This window comes from Empidonax traillii, unplaced genomic scaffold, assembly GCF_003031625.1.
Source record: "Empidonax traillii isolate 1590-97213 ecotype Southwest subspecies unplaced genomic scaffold, ASM303162v1 scaffold575:size619451, whole genome shotgun sequence".
NCBI classification, from domain to species: Eukaryota; Metazoa; Chordata; class Aves; order Passeriformes; family Tyrannidae; genus Empidonax; species Empidonax traillii.
This window is the reverse complement of record NW_020955768.1, coordinates 346,068-361,966: the sequence shown is the minus strand read 5'-3', so window position 1 is coordinate 361,966 and position 15,899 is coordinate 346,068. Positions and strand designations below refer to the sequence as shown.

Genomic DNA, 15,899 nt, shown 5'->3' with positions numbered 1-15,899 from the left:
GCTGTGCTGTGGGGAGAAGGATGGGAACAGGAGTTTCTGGGGTCAAGGCCCACTCCCTCCCAGTAGCTGGGGTAGCTCTGCTGCTGGATGCTGGTTTGGGACATGAGCATCGGGGTCACACTGGGCAGGTGTTCCTGCAAGACACACCACCCCGTGGGAGGCATCACCTGTGATGGCACACAGCCACCATCACCCCTTAACGTCACCAGGGGTCTCGTACTGAGGTCAGTGGAGCTTGAGGGGTTGGTGCCAGGAGGATGGTGTTCCCAGTATTTGGGAAACACAGTTTATTCTTTTTTGCAGTGATTGGCATTTGTCTTATCTCTTGTTCAACTTTGCTCTCAGCGATAATTACCCTGGTTTTCAGCTATTGAGATTAATAGAATGAATTTAAATTATCAGCTTTTAATGGCCTGATAAATAATCGTGGGCAAAGTCACTGTTAAGGGTTTTAAAATGATGCCACTTTACCAGCTGCAGTTGGTGTTACTTTTACCGTGGTGTTAGGACTGACTTTGGACACTGCATGTATTTTAAGAAATACCTAGAACTACCCAATACAGAAAATCCTTCAAGTGCCTTAGCTTGGATGGCTCTTTTTATGCCATATAATAGGCAAACTGAGCAGTTAACTGCTCTGCCATGGTCTGCTGAGCAAACTCTAATAGAGAAATTGTATTGGGTTTACTGTGGCTGAAAATACTTTGAACGTTGGGTTAACTTTTTCCTCCTAATTTCACTAAATTGAAAATAATCAGACTTGATCTTGGAATGGAACATACTTGTTTGAGTACCTCATTTTGTGTTTGAATTCATTTTTGAAGCTTATTAAGCCTCAAAGAAAACATTACAATATTGCCAGAGAAGTCACGCCAGAGCCCTCAAAACTTCTCCTTTTCGAAATCTGACCCAACTTGCTGATATCTGCACCAGTGAGTCACGTGCCCTGGTTGACCTGAACCTTTTTTTTTTTTGCATAAAAATGGAAAGCGCTGGGTTTGCTCTGGTGGCCTTGCTGGGGGCTGTCTGTGCTGAGGCCGCACAATTTACAGCCAGTTACACCTTTTGAACTCATCCCTCTGGCTTTCAACAACTCTTTAAGCAAAACTAAAGGTTTGTACTGAACTGTGCCCTGGGTTTTTGATGCGCTGGCAGGGGATCGGTGGAGGTGCAGAGGGACACAAGTGTGGCTGCAGCTGGGGGAAGAGCAAATCTCCTGCCCCAGGAAAAGCATTGGAGAGCTCTCTCTGCTGCTTTCTTGTTCTTCATCAGAACAAGGGCTGCCACATCCAGGTTGGCTGCGAGAAGGGAAGGCATCAAACTGGCTTAGTGGGTGGCAACCCCTGCCCATGGCAGGGAGGTTGGAGCTAAATCTAAATGACCTTTGAGTTCCTTTCCAACCCAGACCTTTCTCTGCCTTTATGATCAGTGGCCCTGGAATGGTTGGAGGCTCCTCTGCAGTGCTGCTGCAGCACTGGGCCTGGAGCAGTGCTGAGATTCCCATTTAATTTGTGCGCCCAAGTTTCCGCTCCAAATAAACCGGAGGGTTTGGGGTGAGAAACCACGTGCCAGTGGAGCTCTGTGTGCCAAGGAGCAGAGCCCTGGAAAAGGCACTGGGCTCCTGCATCCATCATTATTTCTGCTTGCTCAGGCATCATCTCCTGGAGCCACAGTTCAGAGAAAACTCTTTCATCTCTATCTGGGTGCTTTCCTTGGCTTCAGGCAAGGTCGTGTCACCCACTTGTGTCTGGAAAAGTCTTATGCTTTGTTTACCCAAAACAAACACTCAGGAAGAGAGCTGAAATGTAATCTGCAGCGAGCAGCCTCCCACAGACCTGCAAGCCTGGGGGTTTGCCAGCAAGTCACCCAGGGGAGATGAGCTGCTGGGTTGTGCCTCTGCTGATTGCATCCTTATCTAGAACCCTTTAAGGCACACCTTTCCATCTTCTCTTGAGTGTCCTTTGGCTATCTAAATAGCATAGATTGCTTCTCAGCTGCAGGAAACCATGCCCTCAAGCACTGATCCTGGGGAAACCCAAACCTTTTTGGTTTGAACAGCACTGAGCAGCCTTAGTTCAGGTGCCTCCAGACCCAACGAAATGCTGGCAGGGGAGGAAGAGCCTGTTGCTGGTGTTGGAGAGGAACCTTGCTGCTTTACAAGCATCTCACCTGCAGAAGTGGCAGGAGGAGTTGACTTGCATGGACAAAGGACACCATGGAATCTGCATTCCCACTGACGGAAATGCCACATTGGGATGTTCTTGCAGGAAACACTCGAGAAGTGTTTGGAGTGAGAAGACCTCGATAGGTCTGGGTTGCTTGGTTTTTAAATCCAGCGTGAGCAAGTTCCACGCCTGCAAGTTTTATCCATCAGAAAGTCACAAGGGCTGTTGAATATCTCAAAGAGTGGAGCTTGCCTGGTTTTGAAATAGGAATTGGAGCCCAAGAGTGGAAAGCGTGCCAGGCGTCCACATCTGGCGATGCAGATCGTGTCCGTGATGTGTTATTTTATCTGCTGCTTTGCAGGACATTGAGTCCTCATCGGCAGGATTGTGTAACTCGAGGTGGGGGGGAAAAAAGCAGGTTCTGCCCTTTTAAAATCTTCCTCCCTGTAGATTCAGATCGTATCTTAAGGGTAGGGGAAGTGACGGGGATGTTTTTTACAGCCTGCTAACAGTGGTGTCTGTGGGCATGTTCCTGACCCCTGGGCCTGCTGATTGCAACAGTGCAGGATCAGCAGCTGGAGCTGTCCTGAGCCTGGCACCTGCATGCTGAGCTCATGCACCTGGATCCCGGAGGATCCAAAGGAGGTGGACAGGCCTGCCTTGCTCTGCTCGCAGGGACCGCTCGCTCATTTCCCCTCCCAGCTCCTCGTAGTTATTGTTTGATACATACCCTGATGCCAGAGGGTCTGTGGATTTTTAATTAGTAACCCTGGGTGGTTTAATTATCCATGCAAATATCCAGTCCTCTTCTGAGCCCTGCTCAGTTCTCACCCTCTGCGTCCTGCAGCAAACATCTACGCAGGAAAATGTGCAGGATGTAACAACTAACAACTCGGTGTATCAAGTTCCTGCTTTAGTTTGATCAAATCTGATAAAAAAAAAAAAAATTAAACGTGCATTTTGGAGGCTGTGCCGTTTCTTAAAAGAAAACAGTTCTGGAAAGATGAATATCTAGCTAGAACATTTTACAGCTAATATTTTCCTTCCCAGTTCGACTTCCAAATTGCATCTGTGGTGTTCCTCCAAAAGCCCCAGCTGGCTAATGGAAAAAACTTATTTTTGTTTTTCTGGGGCTCTTTCTCCAAAATCCAGTGTTTCAGCAATAATTGGGAAACGGGGTTTCAGAGTGAAAAGACCTGAGTTACTGTCCCATCTTTAATGAGTAAAAATTTAAGTGTTTCATTTTGACACCGGCTTGGTAGCTCTGTGGGACAACTTGTTATTATTTTTTACAGCACCTTGTACCATGGGACTGACCTCTTGTGTAGGATTAGAGGTCCTGTAAGCTCTGATAATACCAAGTAATTAACAACCCATCAGGAGCTGATTCGTGGAAGTGAAGTCAAAGTTTCTGTAATGACTCTTAGCAAATTAATTGGTGTTTGGCTGCCTGTGACTTCAAGGAGCAGCAAGCTGGAAAGCAAAGGTGTTTGGGGTTTGCTTTTTTTCACTCTTCCCAAACTCTGAACCATTCAAGCTGAATAAGGATAGGGCAGTTCCCTGAAAATTACTGGAAACAGAATAATTTTCTAAAGATTCATTAAATGTGTGAGCTGCAGCAGCTGTAAGAAAATACTTAGTACTTAAATGTTGAAAAATAAACTTTATAATGCTTATATTTTAAAAACATTTCTGTGCTTCCTTGTCACGATTTGGTCCCTGTATTGGCTGCATTTATACCCATGTGAGTACCAGCTACTTCTCTCCGAACTTTTGCTGTAGCTCTGAGAATACCTGACCCATTTTTCTTATTGCAGGTTGAGCTTCACGTCCACCTGGATGGAGCCATCAGGCCAGAGACGATCTTGTACTTTGGCAGGTGAGCTGTGGGGTGAAGAAAGCTCTGGGAGCTGCAGTTCCAGAGCACCATCCCTTCTGCTTGTCCAGGTCTGTGACAGGAGAGCTCCTGCAGGCAGCAAACCTGGCTGGTGCTGGTGCTGCCTCTGCCCAGATGGGTCCTCTGGCTGCAGTGGACACTGAGCACATCCCAGAGGGCAGTGGGGCTGCACAGGTAGCAGGAACATGAGCAAGGTGGTCATGGATTTGTGAGCCAGGCAAGCCAAGAGGAGCCACCATGAGAAAGGCCTTTGAAGTGTGACCAGGACACGGCAGAGTAGCTGTTTTCTGACTCCTTTCTCCATATTCCAAACTGCAAAAGCAACGACAGCAGGCTGGGAGCGTTGTCTTGGTGCTGTTGGTGGTGCTGTTCTATGATCTAGGAGGGAAATCCCACCCTGCCAGGTGCCTCTGAACCCCAGGCTGTCTGCCTGGTGTCAGCAGTCAAGGAGTTGCGTGTGGGTGACCCTGGGAAGCACCGGGCAGTGGCTTGGGGAGAGGTTTGTTTCCTTGACAGAGCCCACGTGCATCTTCTGCCTTCAGCGTGGATGGTGTGGGAAGCACTGGGGTGAATGATTAACTGCTGCCAGGACCTGGCTCCACGCTTGCAGGCAAAATAAACAAGATTTCTTCCAGCTGTCACTGATACGCTCAGATCGAGAAGGTTGTGAGCTTAAGGATTTCGGGGAACAGCTCTCGGGCACAACTCTGGGGAGGAAACCAGTTGAGAGGAGGATGGGAAGCAGTTCTGGCAGCCTGTGAGCCCAGCAGACTCCAAGGCAGTGCAGTCCTAGGGGGAATATTCTTTCTGCAGTAGCTTTTTCTGCAGGGCATGGCCATACCTTTTGCAGTGTAGTCAGAGCAAGGAGGGTGGATCAGAGCTGTCCATCCCATCCATTGCAGGGTGTTGGCACTGAGCTGAGTCAGGGTTCCTGCTGGGGGGCTGCAAGGCTGGAATACAGGTCCAAATGGGACAGGTGAGTCAGTGGTGACTCCCTGAGGCTCTGCTGGGCCCCTCTACCAGCAAAGGGAGAATGCCAGTGTAGAAGGTTGTAGGAGCCCTGAAGTCCAGGAGGCCCTGGCTGTCTGGGGATCCTGTGCCAGGATCCTTGCACAGGGCAAAAACCTTCATTGCCTGAGTGTGTGCCGAGTTCCCTCTTATTTTTAAACAGCCCTGGCATCCCCCAGAGCTGCCAGGCCTTGGGTGGAGCAAGGCTGTGCTATTCGTGAGCTCTAAAACTTGCACTCACACACAAAAAAGGCAGTGGGGCAGTGCAGGAGGCTGTAGGGGACTGAGTGCCTCAATAACCTCACCCTGGGCACAGAAAGCTCCTTGTGGTCTATTTTTAAAGGTAAATAGCTGGAAATAAATTTGCCAGGTGGTGGCATAATATAACCCCGAGTTGCTGGGATGCACAAGGTCCCTTGAGCAGTGCTGAACTCCGCCGTTTTTAGAAACTTTGTCTCCAGTTCTGTCAGGTCTGAGTCAAGGTTTGCATCCCCCTCCTGCCCAGCCAGAGGGTTTAGAGCCGTGGCAGATCCCCCATGGGACGGGGTGTCCCCAGGAGAGGTGCCCTTTCCAAGGTGGGACGCTGTGTGTGGTGTGCCCGTGGCTGGAGGCAGCTCTGGGCAGGACACCGAGGGGCTGGGGGGTACGAGCACCTTCCCCTGGAGCAGCTTTGCTTCAGGATCTCACCCACCAGCAGGGCTGGATGGGGCAGCAGCAGCTCCCAGAGCCACACTGGCATGATCCATCAGACCTCCTGATCCAGAGACCTGACTCCAGGGTGGGTCATCCCAAAGCGCTGCTGCTGCTGCCAATCCTTTGGGAAGCACAGGAAAATGTCAGGGAAGTGGCTTTGCTGCAGGAAACTTTCCCTGGGCAGGTGGAGGAAGGTGCCTGCCGGTTCCTAGAGCAGAGACTGATGTGTCAGTGCCATGGAAAGGGCAAGGCAGGGAGGAAAACCAATGCCTTGGCAACGAGGAGTGTTCCCTGCTGGGTGCCAGCAACTTAATCTGTGCAGATGGCATGTGAGGGCTGAGCGTGGGGCTGGTTTCCTTCCTGGCCAAGAGGGGAAGGAGCAGTGTTTACTGAGCCCAGGAGCAGGGTCCTTTGGACTGTGTCCCTGCATGGCTCCCTGGAATGGTTGCTGGCATCGGGACAATAGAGCTGTCTGCGGTGTTTTGTCTCCATTAGCAGAGATCCACCAATTAGCTGTAATTCATTGTGGCAGGAAAGGGGATTAAAAATGAATGTCTGGTTATTATTCCAAATTTACGTTGGCTCGTGCAAGGTACCAGAGTGTGGGGGTGGCAAAGCCTGCCCAGGAAGCCTGAAGCACCCTTGGCTGGCAGCCCAGCTGTCGCCCCACTGCACTGGGGACACCTTCCCCCACACAGTTCTCCAGCTGCTCCGGGGAAAAATGGCCTCTTCCCTCTTGGGAGCCCTTAAATGGGCTTTAGCATCACTATCCCTTTGGTGAGAGCAGTTGTTGCCATTTGCTCCTGCGTGTCAGAGAAGATGCCACCACAGTGCTGGGCTTGGGAACCAGCTGACTCGCAGGAACTGAGCCCCTGAGCCACTTCTGCCTGCACGATCCCAGGCCTTGGAGCATCCCCTCGATTTTTCAAACCTTTGAGCCTGCCTAAGTGGATATTGACTTTTCTAAAGAATTTTGGCAATTCTGCTCCTAGGACTAGGAGGTGCCAAGAAATAATCCAGAGCCCCTTTAGATGAACTCCTTCTTAAGCTTTAAAATGTGCCCTGGCTGTGTTCCTGCGGGGTCAGTCTGGGCTTGTGTTTCGGTTTGTTTGTGCTTTGCCTGTGTTTTGGATGGCCTTCCTCCCCGCTGGGATTCAGGGCAGCATCCACGAGGAGGTTTTGGAAGGACAGTGTGTGCTGTGTCTCCTCGGGGAAGGAGCGGTGTGGGTGCTGCCAGGTCGGGATGGGATCGCTGCGTGAAACTGATGAAAACCGTGGTAACCTTCCCTGTCAGTGACACGTGTCTTCATCTGCAGGAAAAGAGGGATCCCTCTCCCGGGTGACACCGTTGAGGAGCTCCTGAAGTACGTCAGCTATGACACCCCGCTGACACTTCCCCTCTTTCTAGAGAAATTTAATTACTACATGCCCGCTATTGCGTAAGTACCCCATTTTTTTGGTTCTTCCCCCTCAACCCTTGGCAGCATCCCTTGGCTCAGCCTTGGAGGTTCCCCTTGGGTGTGCCCTGAGGGGGAGCAGCCCCAGCAATGGGTGGCCCTGCTGTCCCTGCAGGGGTGACCGTGAGGCCGTGAGGAGAATCGCCTACGAGTTTGTGGAGACCAAGGCGAAGGAAGGGATCGCCTACGTGGAGGTTCGGTACAGCCCTCACCTCCTGGCCAACTCCGGCGTGGATCCCATCCCCTGGGGACAAGCTGAGTGAGTGATCCTGCTGTGCCAGGGGGCTGGTGGGTGGCCAGTTGGGCATGGAGAAGGCACGGCCCACACAACAGCCTGCTGTGACCAAAGCTCCTTTCTCCCCGCCCTGCAGCGAGCACCAGCGTGCTTCCACCTCTCTCTCCCACCTGCAGGGTTTTTCATCTTAAATACCTCTGGGTGCTGCTGTGTTTTGACACCCCTTGCACTGTCCCCAGATTCTGCATGTGCAGGGCAGCTGTGCTCAGCCCGCTGTTCTCTGTGCGAGGCAAAGCAGCGTTCACAGATGGGCTGCCTGCAAAACGGGAATTTGAGCCGGCAGAGATGGTGGGTGGCGTTGGAGGGGGCTGGTGATCCGATCCCTTGCTTGCATGTCATCCCCTCTGTGATGTGTGCCTCCTGTTAAATCAGTGCTGGGCTCTGTGGCCCCTCCAAAGTGTGCTGTGGTGGGCACTGAGCCCCGTGCTTGCCCCTGCCTGGCTGCAGGCAGGTGTGTGCCCTAATGAGATGCTCTGGCAAAGAGGGGGTTTCCTCTGGCCAGGATTTGCCCCTGGTTCCCTGAGGCATTTCTAAATCTTATTGTCACCTTCACGTGCTCCTGTGCCCGACATCTGGTAAATGTGGGCATGGCATGGGTGTAAAAGGTGCTCACGAGTGCTGGGTAATCTCATCAGGTGTCTCTGGATGTCGAGGCGCGTGGAGCCCCGGGCAGCCTGTGTCCTGCCTGCCTCCCTGGCTGCTCTCTGCCCTCTTGCTGATGGCTTTTCTTCCCTGCAGGGGAGACCTCACTCCAGATGAAGTGGTTCAGCTCGTAAATCAGGGACTGCAGGATGGAGAGAGGGATTTCCACATCAAAGCCAGGTCTATTCTATGCTGCATGCGCCATATGCCAAGTAATGTATTGCAGCTGCCCTGCTGCTCTGCTCCCCTTCCCTGACGCGTGGCGGGGGGGGCACGGCCCCTGGGTTTGGGTCCCTGCACAAACGTGGGGGGAGCTCTGCTCCCTGGGGCTGATGCAGGGCCAGACAGAGCTGAGGAGGAGTTCTTTCTTGGTGGGGTCCTCTGCTCCCTTCACTGGGGGGAGAAGGTCTGCTGGATGTGAGAGTGGGGGGCGGGGGGTATGGCCAGGATGTGAAACGTCTTGCTGGAGAGGCAGAACGGGCTGGTGTGTCCTCTCCCTGGGGAGCTGTGATCTCTGCTCCCTGCCCGAAGGCCAGAGCACCCCTTGGGCCAGTCAAAGCCATTGGCACAGGGAGCACTTGCACCTACTGTCTGGTGGGTCTGAGAGCAAATGGTCATGGAAGGGGGACTGAGATCTCACACTTGCCTGCTCATGGTCCTGCTGCTACAGCAGCACGTGCTCCTTCCTTAGCCTGGATCAAGGGGCAGCCAGAGAATCCACTGGCTGCAGTCAGTCTCTGCTGGCTTAAACTGAAAATACGAGTCAAATATACTTTAAACACGTACATAAAACTTTTTTTAAAAAATCAGCAGCTCTGAACTTGGTCAGGAACAGGTGCTGTGACTCAGAATAGGAAGAAAACCTGATTTCCAGCATTTCAGTGGGTTAATAAAATAGTGGCTCTAACCCAGTGAGTTGGGAACTGATGAAAACAAAAAGAAGATGAAGTTGCACACATCATCTTATGTGTTCGTATGGTTTGGGGGTTGTATGCACACAGCAGGTGCCTGTTAATTATTAACACTACTGTTTATCTCTGTTTCTTGGCCTTTCTGCTAAGGTTAAGTGCTGTGTGAGCTGGTAGATGCATGTCCCTTACCAGAGGTTATCTATCCTGATCAGAGAGAGCTCTGAAGTAATTGCCAGCCACTTGTTACTCTCTTTCTCACTGACGTCAAATAGATAAAAGTTCAGCTCCCTCCCACCAGGAGTAGAATCTATCATCTTGCCCCAGGGAAGTCGAGGATGCCCTATAATAGAGCATGGCATCCTGGCAAGAACATGGTAAGAGCAGTTTTAGAGCTGGTGAATGCATTTGGGCTCCTTGATGACAGACTTGATCAGCTGACAGCTTTCGTTTGCCTGAAGACGACAGACTTTTCTAGGAGGTTTGTTTTTTTTTTTTTTTTTGAGCATCACATTTTAGGAAAGACCAAAGAAAACAGCACTAACCTTCTAGTCCTAGGACCAAGATTTGTTCATTAAAATGCTTCCTCCTGAACCCTGGTGCTGTCTCTTGCAGGCTGGTCTCCAGAGGTGGTGGAGCTCTGCAAGAAGTATCGAAACAACTCCGTGGTGGCCGTTGACCTGGCTGGGGATGAGTGCATTAAGGTGGAGAATTACTCTGACCATAAGAAGGCTTATGAGGTTTGTGGAATTAAACTTCTTAAAAGAAATGACAAGAGAAATACATATCAAGGGGACGTGTGAAGGGACAGGCAGCACGTTCTTCCGACTGCAGGCAGCTGGGACAACTTAAAAATGCATTGCAGCTATTAAAAACATGCAGTTAAATAGCACAAGTGTTTGTTTATATTTCCTAAATGATTAATGGCAGGCATCAGTGCTTAAACGTGGCCTTAGAGCTGGGGTTTGGCACGCTACCCTGTTACACCGAGTGTGACAAAAGTGACGTGGGGCCCAGATCATCCCCCGCCCCACTGCTGTCGGCTCCTGGAGCTCAGTGGAACCATGGGTGGAAGGGACTGACCTTTCCAGTCTGCCAGAAATCACCCGAGGAGCTGAGAAGAAGCTGCAGGTTTGAAGGGCTTTTATCTGATTATCTCAAATACAAACACTGCAATAGCTTCAGGAACCTGATCCCAGACTCTTGCTAGACCTCAGCCTTTGCAAAGGTTCTAAGGGAAAGTCCTGTTCCTCTTTGCTGGTGGGAATTTGGGGTTGTTAGTCCCCTCCATCAGTGGAGGAGGAGGTTGTGCACAACCACTGGTCTGCAAGCAGCGCTCAGGTCTGAAAGCACATGGGGCTTCCTGTGGTCTTCACCCCCTCAGTGGGAGCTGATACAAAGTCTGCCTGCACTGCTGAGCTGGATAGTCAGAGTGATTATAAACCAAGAGACAGGCACAGAGTGTATGAACAGATGGGCAGGTGTGTCCTATCCTGCCCTGCTGTGCCAGCAGTAGCCAGGTCCAGCCTCCTCCATCTGAAGGGTGCATCTTGTCTCTGTGCCAGGGGCTCGCTCAGGCTCTGAGATGCTGAAGCAAACCCCACTCCCAGCTGTATTAACTGAAAAAAACCCCTCCTGAGTGCAGAGCCCTGAAGGGCTGTCTGTGAGGAGCGGCTGCTGCAGGATGGGGCTTGCAGCCTGCCTGCTGCTGCCAGCTGGGTGGCCCTTCCCCAGCAGCCAGGCTTCCCAAAGCCCAGGAGGACTCTGGGCCACCCTGGCAAAGGCTTTTTTGGGTTGGTTGGTCATGACAGGAACATGGTGTGCCTTGTTCTGCAGGAAGCTGAGAGAGCTGGGATTCATCGCACTGTCCACGCTGGGGAGGCCGGCCCGGCTGCCATGGTCAAGGAGGTACGAGGGGTCGGGGCAGGGAGAGGGGCAGGGCTGGGAAATGCCCTGGCAGAGAGGTGTCCCAGCCCTCTGTGGAGCCACAGCACAGCAAACACTGGGGACATGGCCCGGTGGGTGGGAATGGCCACCCCAGGAGCAGGGTTAGTGTGGGTTGTCCCTGCAGTGGGATGGGTCTCAGGGCAGGAGCTGAGCTGGGCTCAGAGCCTGTGAGTGGTCCTCCTGTGCTCTCTTTAGGCAGTTTATGTCCTGAAGGCCGAGCGTGTTGGCCACGGGTACCACGTCGTGGAGGACCCTGAGCTCTACAAGGAGCTGCTGAGAACAAAGATGCATTTTGAGGTAAGGGTGTGCGGTGGGAGCGTGACAGCTGCTGTCTGAGTGGAAAACCAGCCTTTGTTTGGGCTGAGCTGCAGCCAGGGACACGGCCTGCCACCCAAGTGCTGACCACACACATTGCACTGACCCCAGGTGCCCAAAGCTCCACAGCAGAAATGCTGGGGGCACCTGCCTGTTTGCTGGAACACAGCAGCCTGTGGGAGGGGTGCAGCGGAAAGAATGGGTTTTGGTGTGGCTGAGGATAAATTCTGGAGGGATTATTCACTAATTTATATACCTCAAGTCTGCAGGCTCCTCCTCCCACAAATCAGGCTGCTGTACCAGAGCAAGTCTGGTTAGAGGGTGGAAGTGCCCGAGAGTTACTGTGCATGTGCAGATTTCCTTGGCTTTTTCCCAGAATGGTCATATCCAGCTAAGAGATGGAATATATGTGTATATACTTAATGGCAGGGGTTTTCTAACTGTGGTTGGCCCATCTCTGGTGACTGACTGGCCGTGGCAAATGTCCCACTGGCTCCTGTTGCTGTCATGGGGGTTGTGGGCTCTTTGCACGTCCTGGACGTGCACTGGTCCATCAGAGTAGCACTGAGGGACAGCTGTGAACAAAGCTCTAAGCCTGTATCTGGCTTTACCAGTGTGCTGAGCTATCTGTGTCCACAGCTGGGGTTCAGATCTGCGTGCTTGATTCTGGTTTTCATGCTTAACTCCCCCAAACAGGTCTGCCCTTGGTCCAGTTATCTCACTGGAGCATGTTCTCCCGACTTCACCAAACACCCCGTCATACAGTAAGACTTCACCATTATATGCTGTCTTAAATAACCAGGATTTGGCTTGATTATAGCTGCTTTATTGCTTTACAAAGCTAAGGCCCATCTAATTATGCAGGACAATGTGGCACATCCTTGTCCTTTGGCACGGGGGGGGCTGGTGCAGCTGGAGGGGTGCAGGGGGTCCCTTGGGTTGGCTGTCCTGTCCCTCCTGCTCTGATCTGTGGGCCAGGAGGTGCTGCACCCCAGCCACTACTGGCAGGTCAGTGCAGAGCTGTGGGGACAGAAGCCACGCTCCATGTCTGCCTCCAGCAGTTCCATCTGCAGGGACAGCCCCGAGGTCTTTGCTTTACCAACCACTTCAGCCCCATTTCCTTACAGATTTAAGAAGGATCGTGCCAACTATTCTATAAACACAGATGACCCCCTCATCTTTAACTCCACCATTGACAAGGACTATGGCATACTCAAGGAAGACATGGGCTTCACTGAAGAGGAGTTCAAGAGAGTTGTAAGTCAGGCCTGTCTGGGTGCTCTGCTGGTGTCCTGGTGCAGCCCAGAACAACCTGCTGGTTTTTCTCTATGAGCTGAAGAAGTTTTAATGGAAATCAGAAAATGCTGCCCTGGCCTTGTAAGCAGGAGGCTGAGAGGGTGCTGAACTCCTGGAGGGGGGTCTGGAGCACTGTGGGGAGCAGGGTGTGGGCGCAGGGTGGGCTCTGAGGGGCTGCGTCTTTTTTGCATATTCCAAAAATCCCAAAGTACTTAAAAACCTTTGCTTTGTGCCTGTCTCATTCCTCTTGGCACTGCTCTAGTGATGGGCCAGAGCAGTTGCCCTGTAAAACAAGGCCATGGAAATGAATGTGAGAGTGGAAACTTCACACTCTCCCTCACCCGTTGCTGCTCAGAGCCAGATGTTGGGCTGTGCACAGCCACGTGTTCATGTCTGATGAGTTTTAATGTCTCCCTTCTCCTTCCCCAGAACATCAACGCAGCCCAGTCCAGCTTCTTACCCGAGAAGGAAAAGCAGGAGCTGCTCACCAAGCTGTATGAAGCCTATGGGATGGTCCCCAATGCGTCGTGACCCTCCCTGTGACCAGCGGGGAGCAGGGCCCTTCCTCCTGTGCTGACTCCTCTGTGCCAGTGGCAGCTCGGGGAGGAGGTGCCCAGAGTCGGTCTCTATTCCTGGCAGCCCTGTGTTAACCCTTACAATGCTCATCAGAATCAGACTACCGCATTCACCTACCTACACCCCACAAACTCTCTCCCAGATGGATATCCAGCTTCCTACCCTGCTGTTGTGCAAGCAGACTGGATCTGCCTGCTGGCCTGACTCCCTTCTCCATCTGTCAGTGTTTCTGTATTGCAAATGCAAACAGAAGAACCTCCCCTGTTTTTCCTGTCCTGTCCTGTCCCACTGACCTGCCTGGCCCTTGTCTGCAGTGCTGAAATAACCACCTGTAACTCTGACTGTGGCCTGGGTTAATCTTCACCTTTGCAGGGAAGAGGTGTGTTAGTGCTGGCAGGGAGGGAGCAGGTGTTTCAGACACAGAGGCTTTATTCCTGTCCCTGTGGGTAGGAGGGTTTGTTCACAGCTCTGTTTACACAGGGTTAGTCTTGTACTAACAAGACTGGAACAAGAACAAGCTGAAAGCTGGTGGCCCTACCTACACACAGCTCTGAAGGGCATTTAAAACAAAATACATTTTTTTTTGGCATCCTTTCTTGGACAAGAGCTGTATTAGGCCTCCCAGTGTCACTGCAGGTGACAGCAGTGCTCAGCAGCTGGCCATGACCATGCTCGCACATGCATAGGAAGTTGGAACATAATTTTACCATTTTGGGCCAAAATCTGCCTTCTGGGACTTTTCCCGCTTTTGTACTCATCCTGGAGAATTCCTGTGAACTGCAGTTTGATCTTCCTCTATCTTTGTTGAGGACTTGCAGAAACCATGGTCGATTGGCTGGTTTAATGACTCTGCCCTCTTCCTGATTTGACATAATCATTAGGCACTCCTAAGGCTGAACGAGTAAATTAAGTAGGGCCCAGTGCTGACTCGGGTCCCATCTGATTGCTTCTCCCACTCACCTACAACACTGGCTCGAAGTCAGATCTTCGGTTTGGTGGAGAACTTATACAGAAAAATTCACCAAAAAAATCCCCAAGTGATTTTGGTGCCTTTTGGTGTTTTTACTCAATACAGCTGTGCATCCAGAGAAGAGACCGTCGTTTTCTGACGTGAGTGTGTGGTGTGCTTTAGCATCCCAGCTGTCTGCCAAGATGCTGACTCCAAAGATCCTGTACCAAAAAGTTGCCTTTGACAGGGGGCCGTGGTCACCATTTCCACGGACAGACCATGGGCTGGTCCAGCCTCATCCAGCAGCACCAGTGTGCTGGGAGTATTTCCATTCTTTCTGGGCTTCCATATTGGTCTTCTGAGTAAAATACTCACCTCTGAAGTACGTGGTGCATACATACACATAGATAGATGAATAAGAGAGAGTGATTTTCTTACTTTTATAAAGCAAAAAAATAAAGCATCCCTTTTAGGAACATGATTGTGGTAAGAAACAGGCTTTTTTTTTTTTTGGGTAATTTCTCTCCAAAAATTCTTTCTGAAGAAGAGTTTCTTGTTTGGATTCTGGACAGTTGATTGTTAATCCTGTTTAATAAAACATTTATATTAAATGTAAATCCTTTTGCCTTTCTCTTCAAGGGTGACTGTTGGGAACTGTGGCCCTTGCTCTTCAGCATGTGCCCTGGTACCCCTGCTAGACCAAAGGGGTCCATTGGAAGGTGTGAGGGGGGCTTTGGCAGCCTGATTCCTGCCTTCTCCTGTTGCCAGGCTGGAGCACCTTGACAGCCAGAGGGAAGGAAGCCTGCTCCCTTGCCAGCCAGCCAAGCTGGATTTATGGATGAAGGTTGTTCCAACCTCCTGTGCCCTTTTCCCTTCAGTAATCAAAGGGATGTGTAACCCCTGCTGGAAGCAGCACTGCCATCACTGTGTGCTCTTTCTGGTGTGCATCAGAAGCAGTTTACAGGTTTTTATCCCTGTCTCCTGGGTTTTGCACTGTTGGCTGATGCTCAGAGCCAGGAGAGTCTGGGCTGCACCACCGGGCCACGAAGGGGAGCGTTTGCCGAAAGACTTTGGCTCATTTAGTGCTTGGATAGAGCTCTGGGAGGTCTGGCATGCCACGTGCTCAGCTGAGATGGAGGGCTCGGAGCATCCACGGGCTCAGCAGCTCTGCAGATGGGGATGTGGCTGGATTAAGGCAGTGCCCTTGCTCTCCCAGCGCCATCGGCGACAGCAGCTGTGCTGTCACTTGAAAGGGGAACCCGATGCCCGTCTCCTGTCCCCCGAGAGTAGCTGGCCTACAGGTCCCTACTCCTCTGCCTAAATATAATTCTGGAACAGATATTTTCTGACTGAGGAGAGCTAAGATTAGCCCGCATTTGACTGCTGGAGGTCTCGCCTGCTGCACGGTCCCTCCACGCCGCCTCTCAGCTCTCTGTGTGAGCCAAAAATACTGCTCTGCTCCTCGGTGAGGAGAGCTGGAAATGGGGCTTAAAGACACAACTGTGCAGCCAGCCAAGCCCAGGAGCTACCTGCTGGTTGGTCCCGGGCATGGGAAATGGGAGCAGGCTCTTGGCTGCTGTCCTGCCTGGGCTCTGCAATTGCACCCAGGGAGCCAAAGCAGCAGCCACAGCCACCCCCTGGCTGCCAAATCCTCCTTTCCTGTGGGGGTTGGAGCCCATGGACATCTCTGTGCTGGCCCCACAGCCACCGCTTCTCAGAGGCCCACAGACAATTCTCTGTCTGGCATCTGC

The 15,899-nt window shown here is 51.7% G+C and overlaps 1 protein-coding gene across 2 annotated transcripts in view; it reads left to right on the top strand.

Annotated features, from left to right (window-relative positions):
- The window catches only part of ADA (adenosine deaminase), a 17,662-nt gene extending 2,906 nt beyond the window's left edge, over positions 1–14,756 (top strand). Inside the window, exons 2-11 of one of the 2 annotated variants that reach the window (XM_027898055.1) lie at positions 3,983–4,044; positions 7,080–7,202; positions 7,336–7,479; positions 8,254–8,369; positions 9,681–9,805; positions 10,902–10,973; positions 11,208–11,309; positions 12,024–12,091; positions 12,455–12,584; positions 13,053–14,756. In XM_027898055.1, the coding sequence (XP_027753856.1) occupies positions 3,983–4,044; positions 7,080–7,202; positions 7,336–7,479; positions 8,254–8,369; positions 9,681–9,805; positions 10,902–10,973; positions 11,208–11,309; positions 12,024–12,091; positions 12,455–12,584; positions 13,053–13,154 (1,044 nt within the window). In that variant the 3' untranslated portion in view covers positions 13,155–14,756. Of the gene's footprint in view, positions 1–3,982; positions 4,045–4,859; positions 5,414–7,079; positions 7,203–7,335; positions 7,480–8,253; positions 8,370–9,680; positions 9,806–10,901; positions 10,974–11,207; positions 11,310–12,023; positions 12,092–12,454; positions 12,585–13,052 lie in introns of those variants that run through there. The other variant, XM_027898056.1, reaches the window with a different exon arrangement.
- The last annotated feature ends 1,143 nt before the right edge of the window (positions 14,757–15,899 follow it).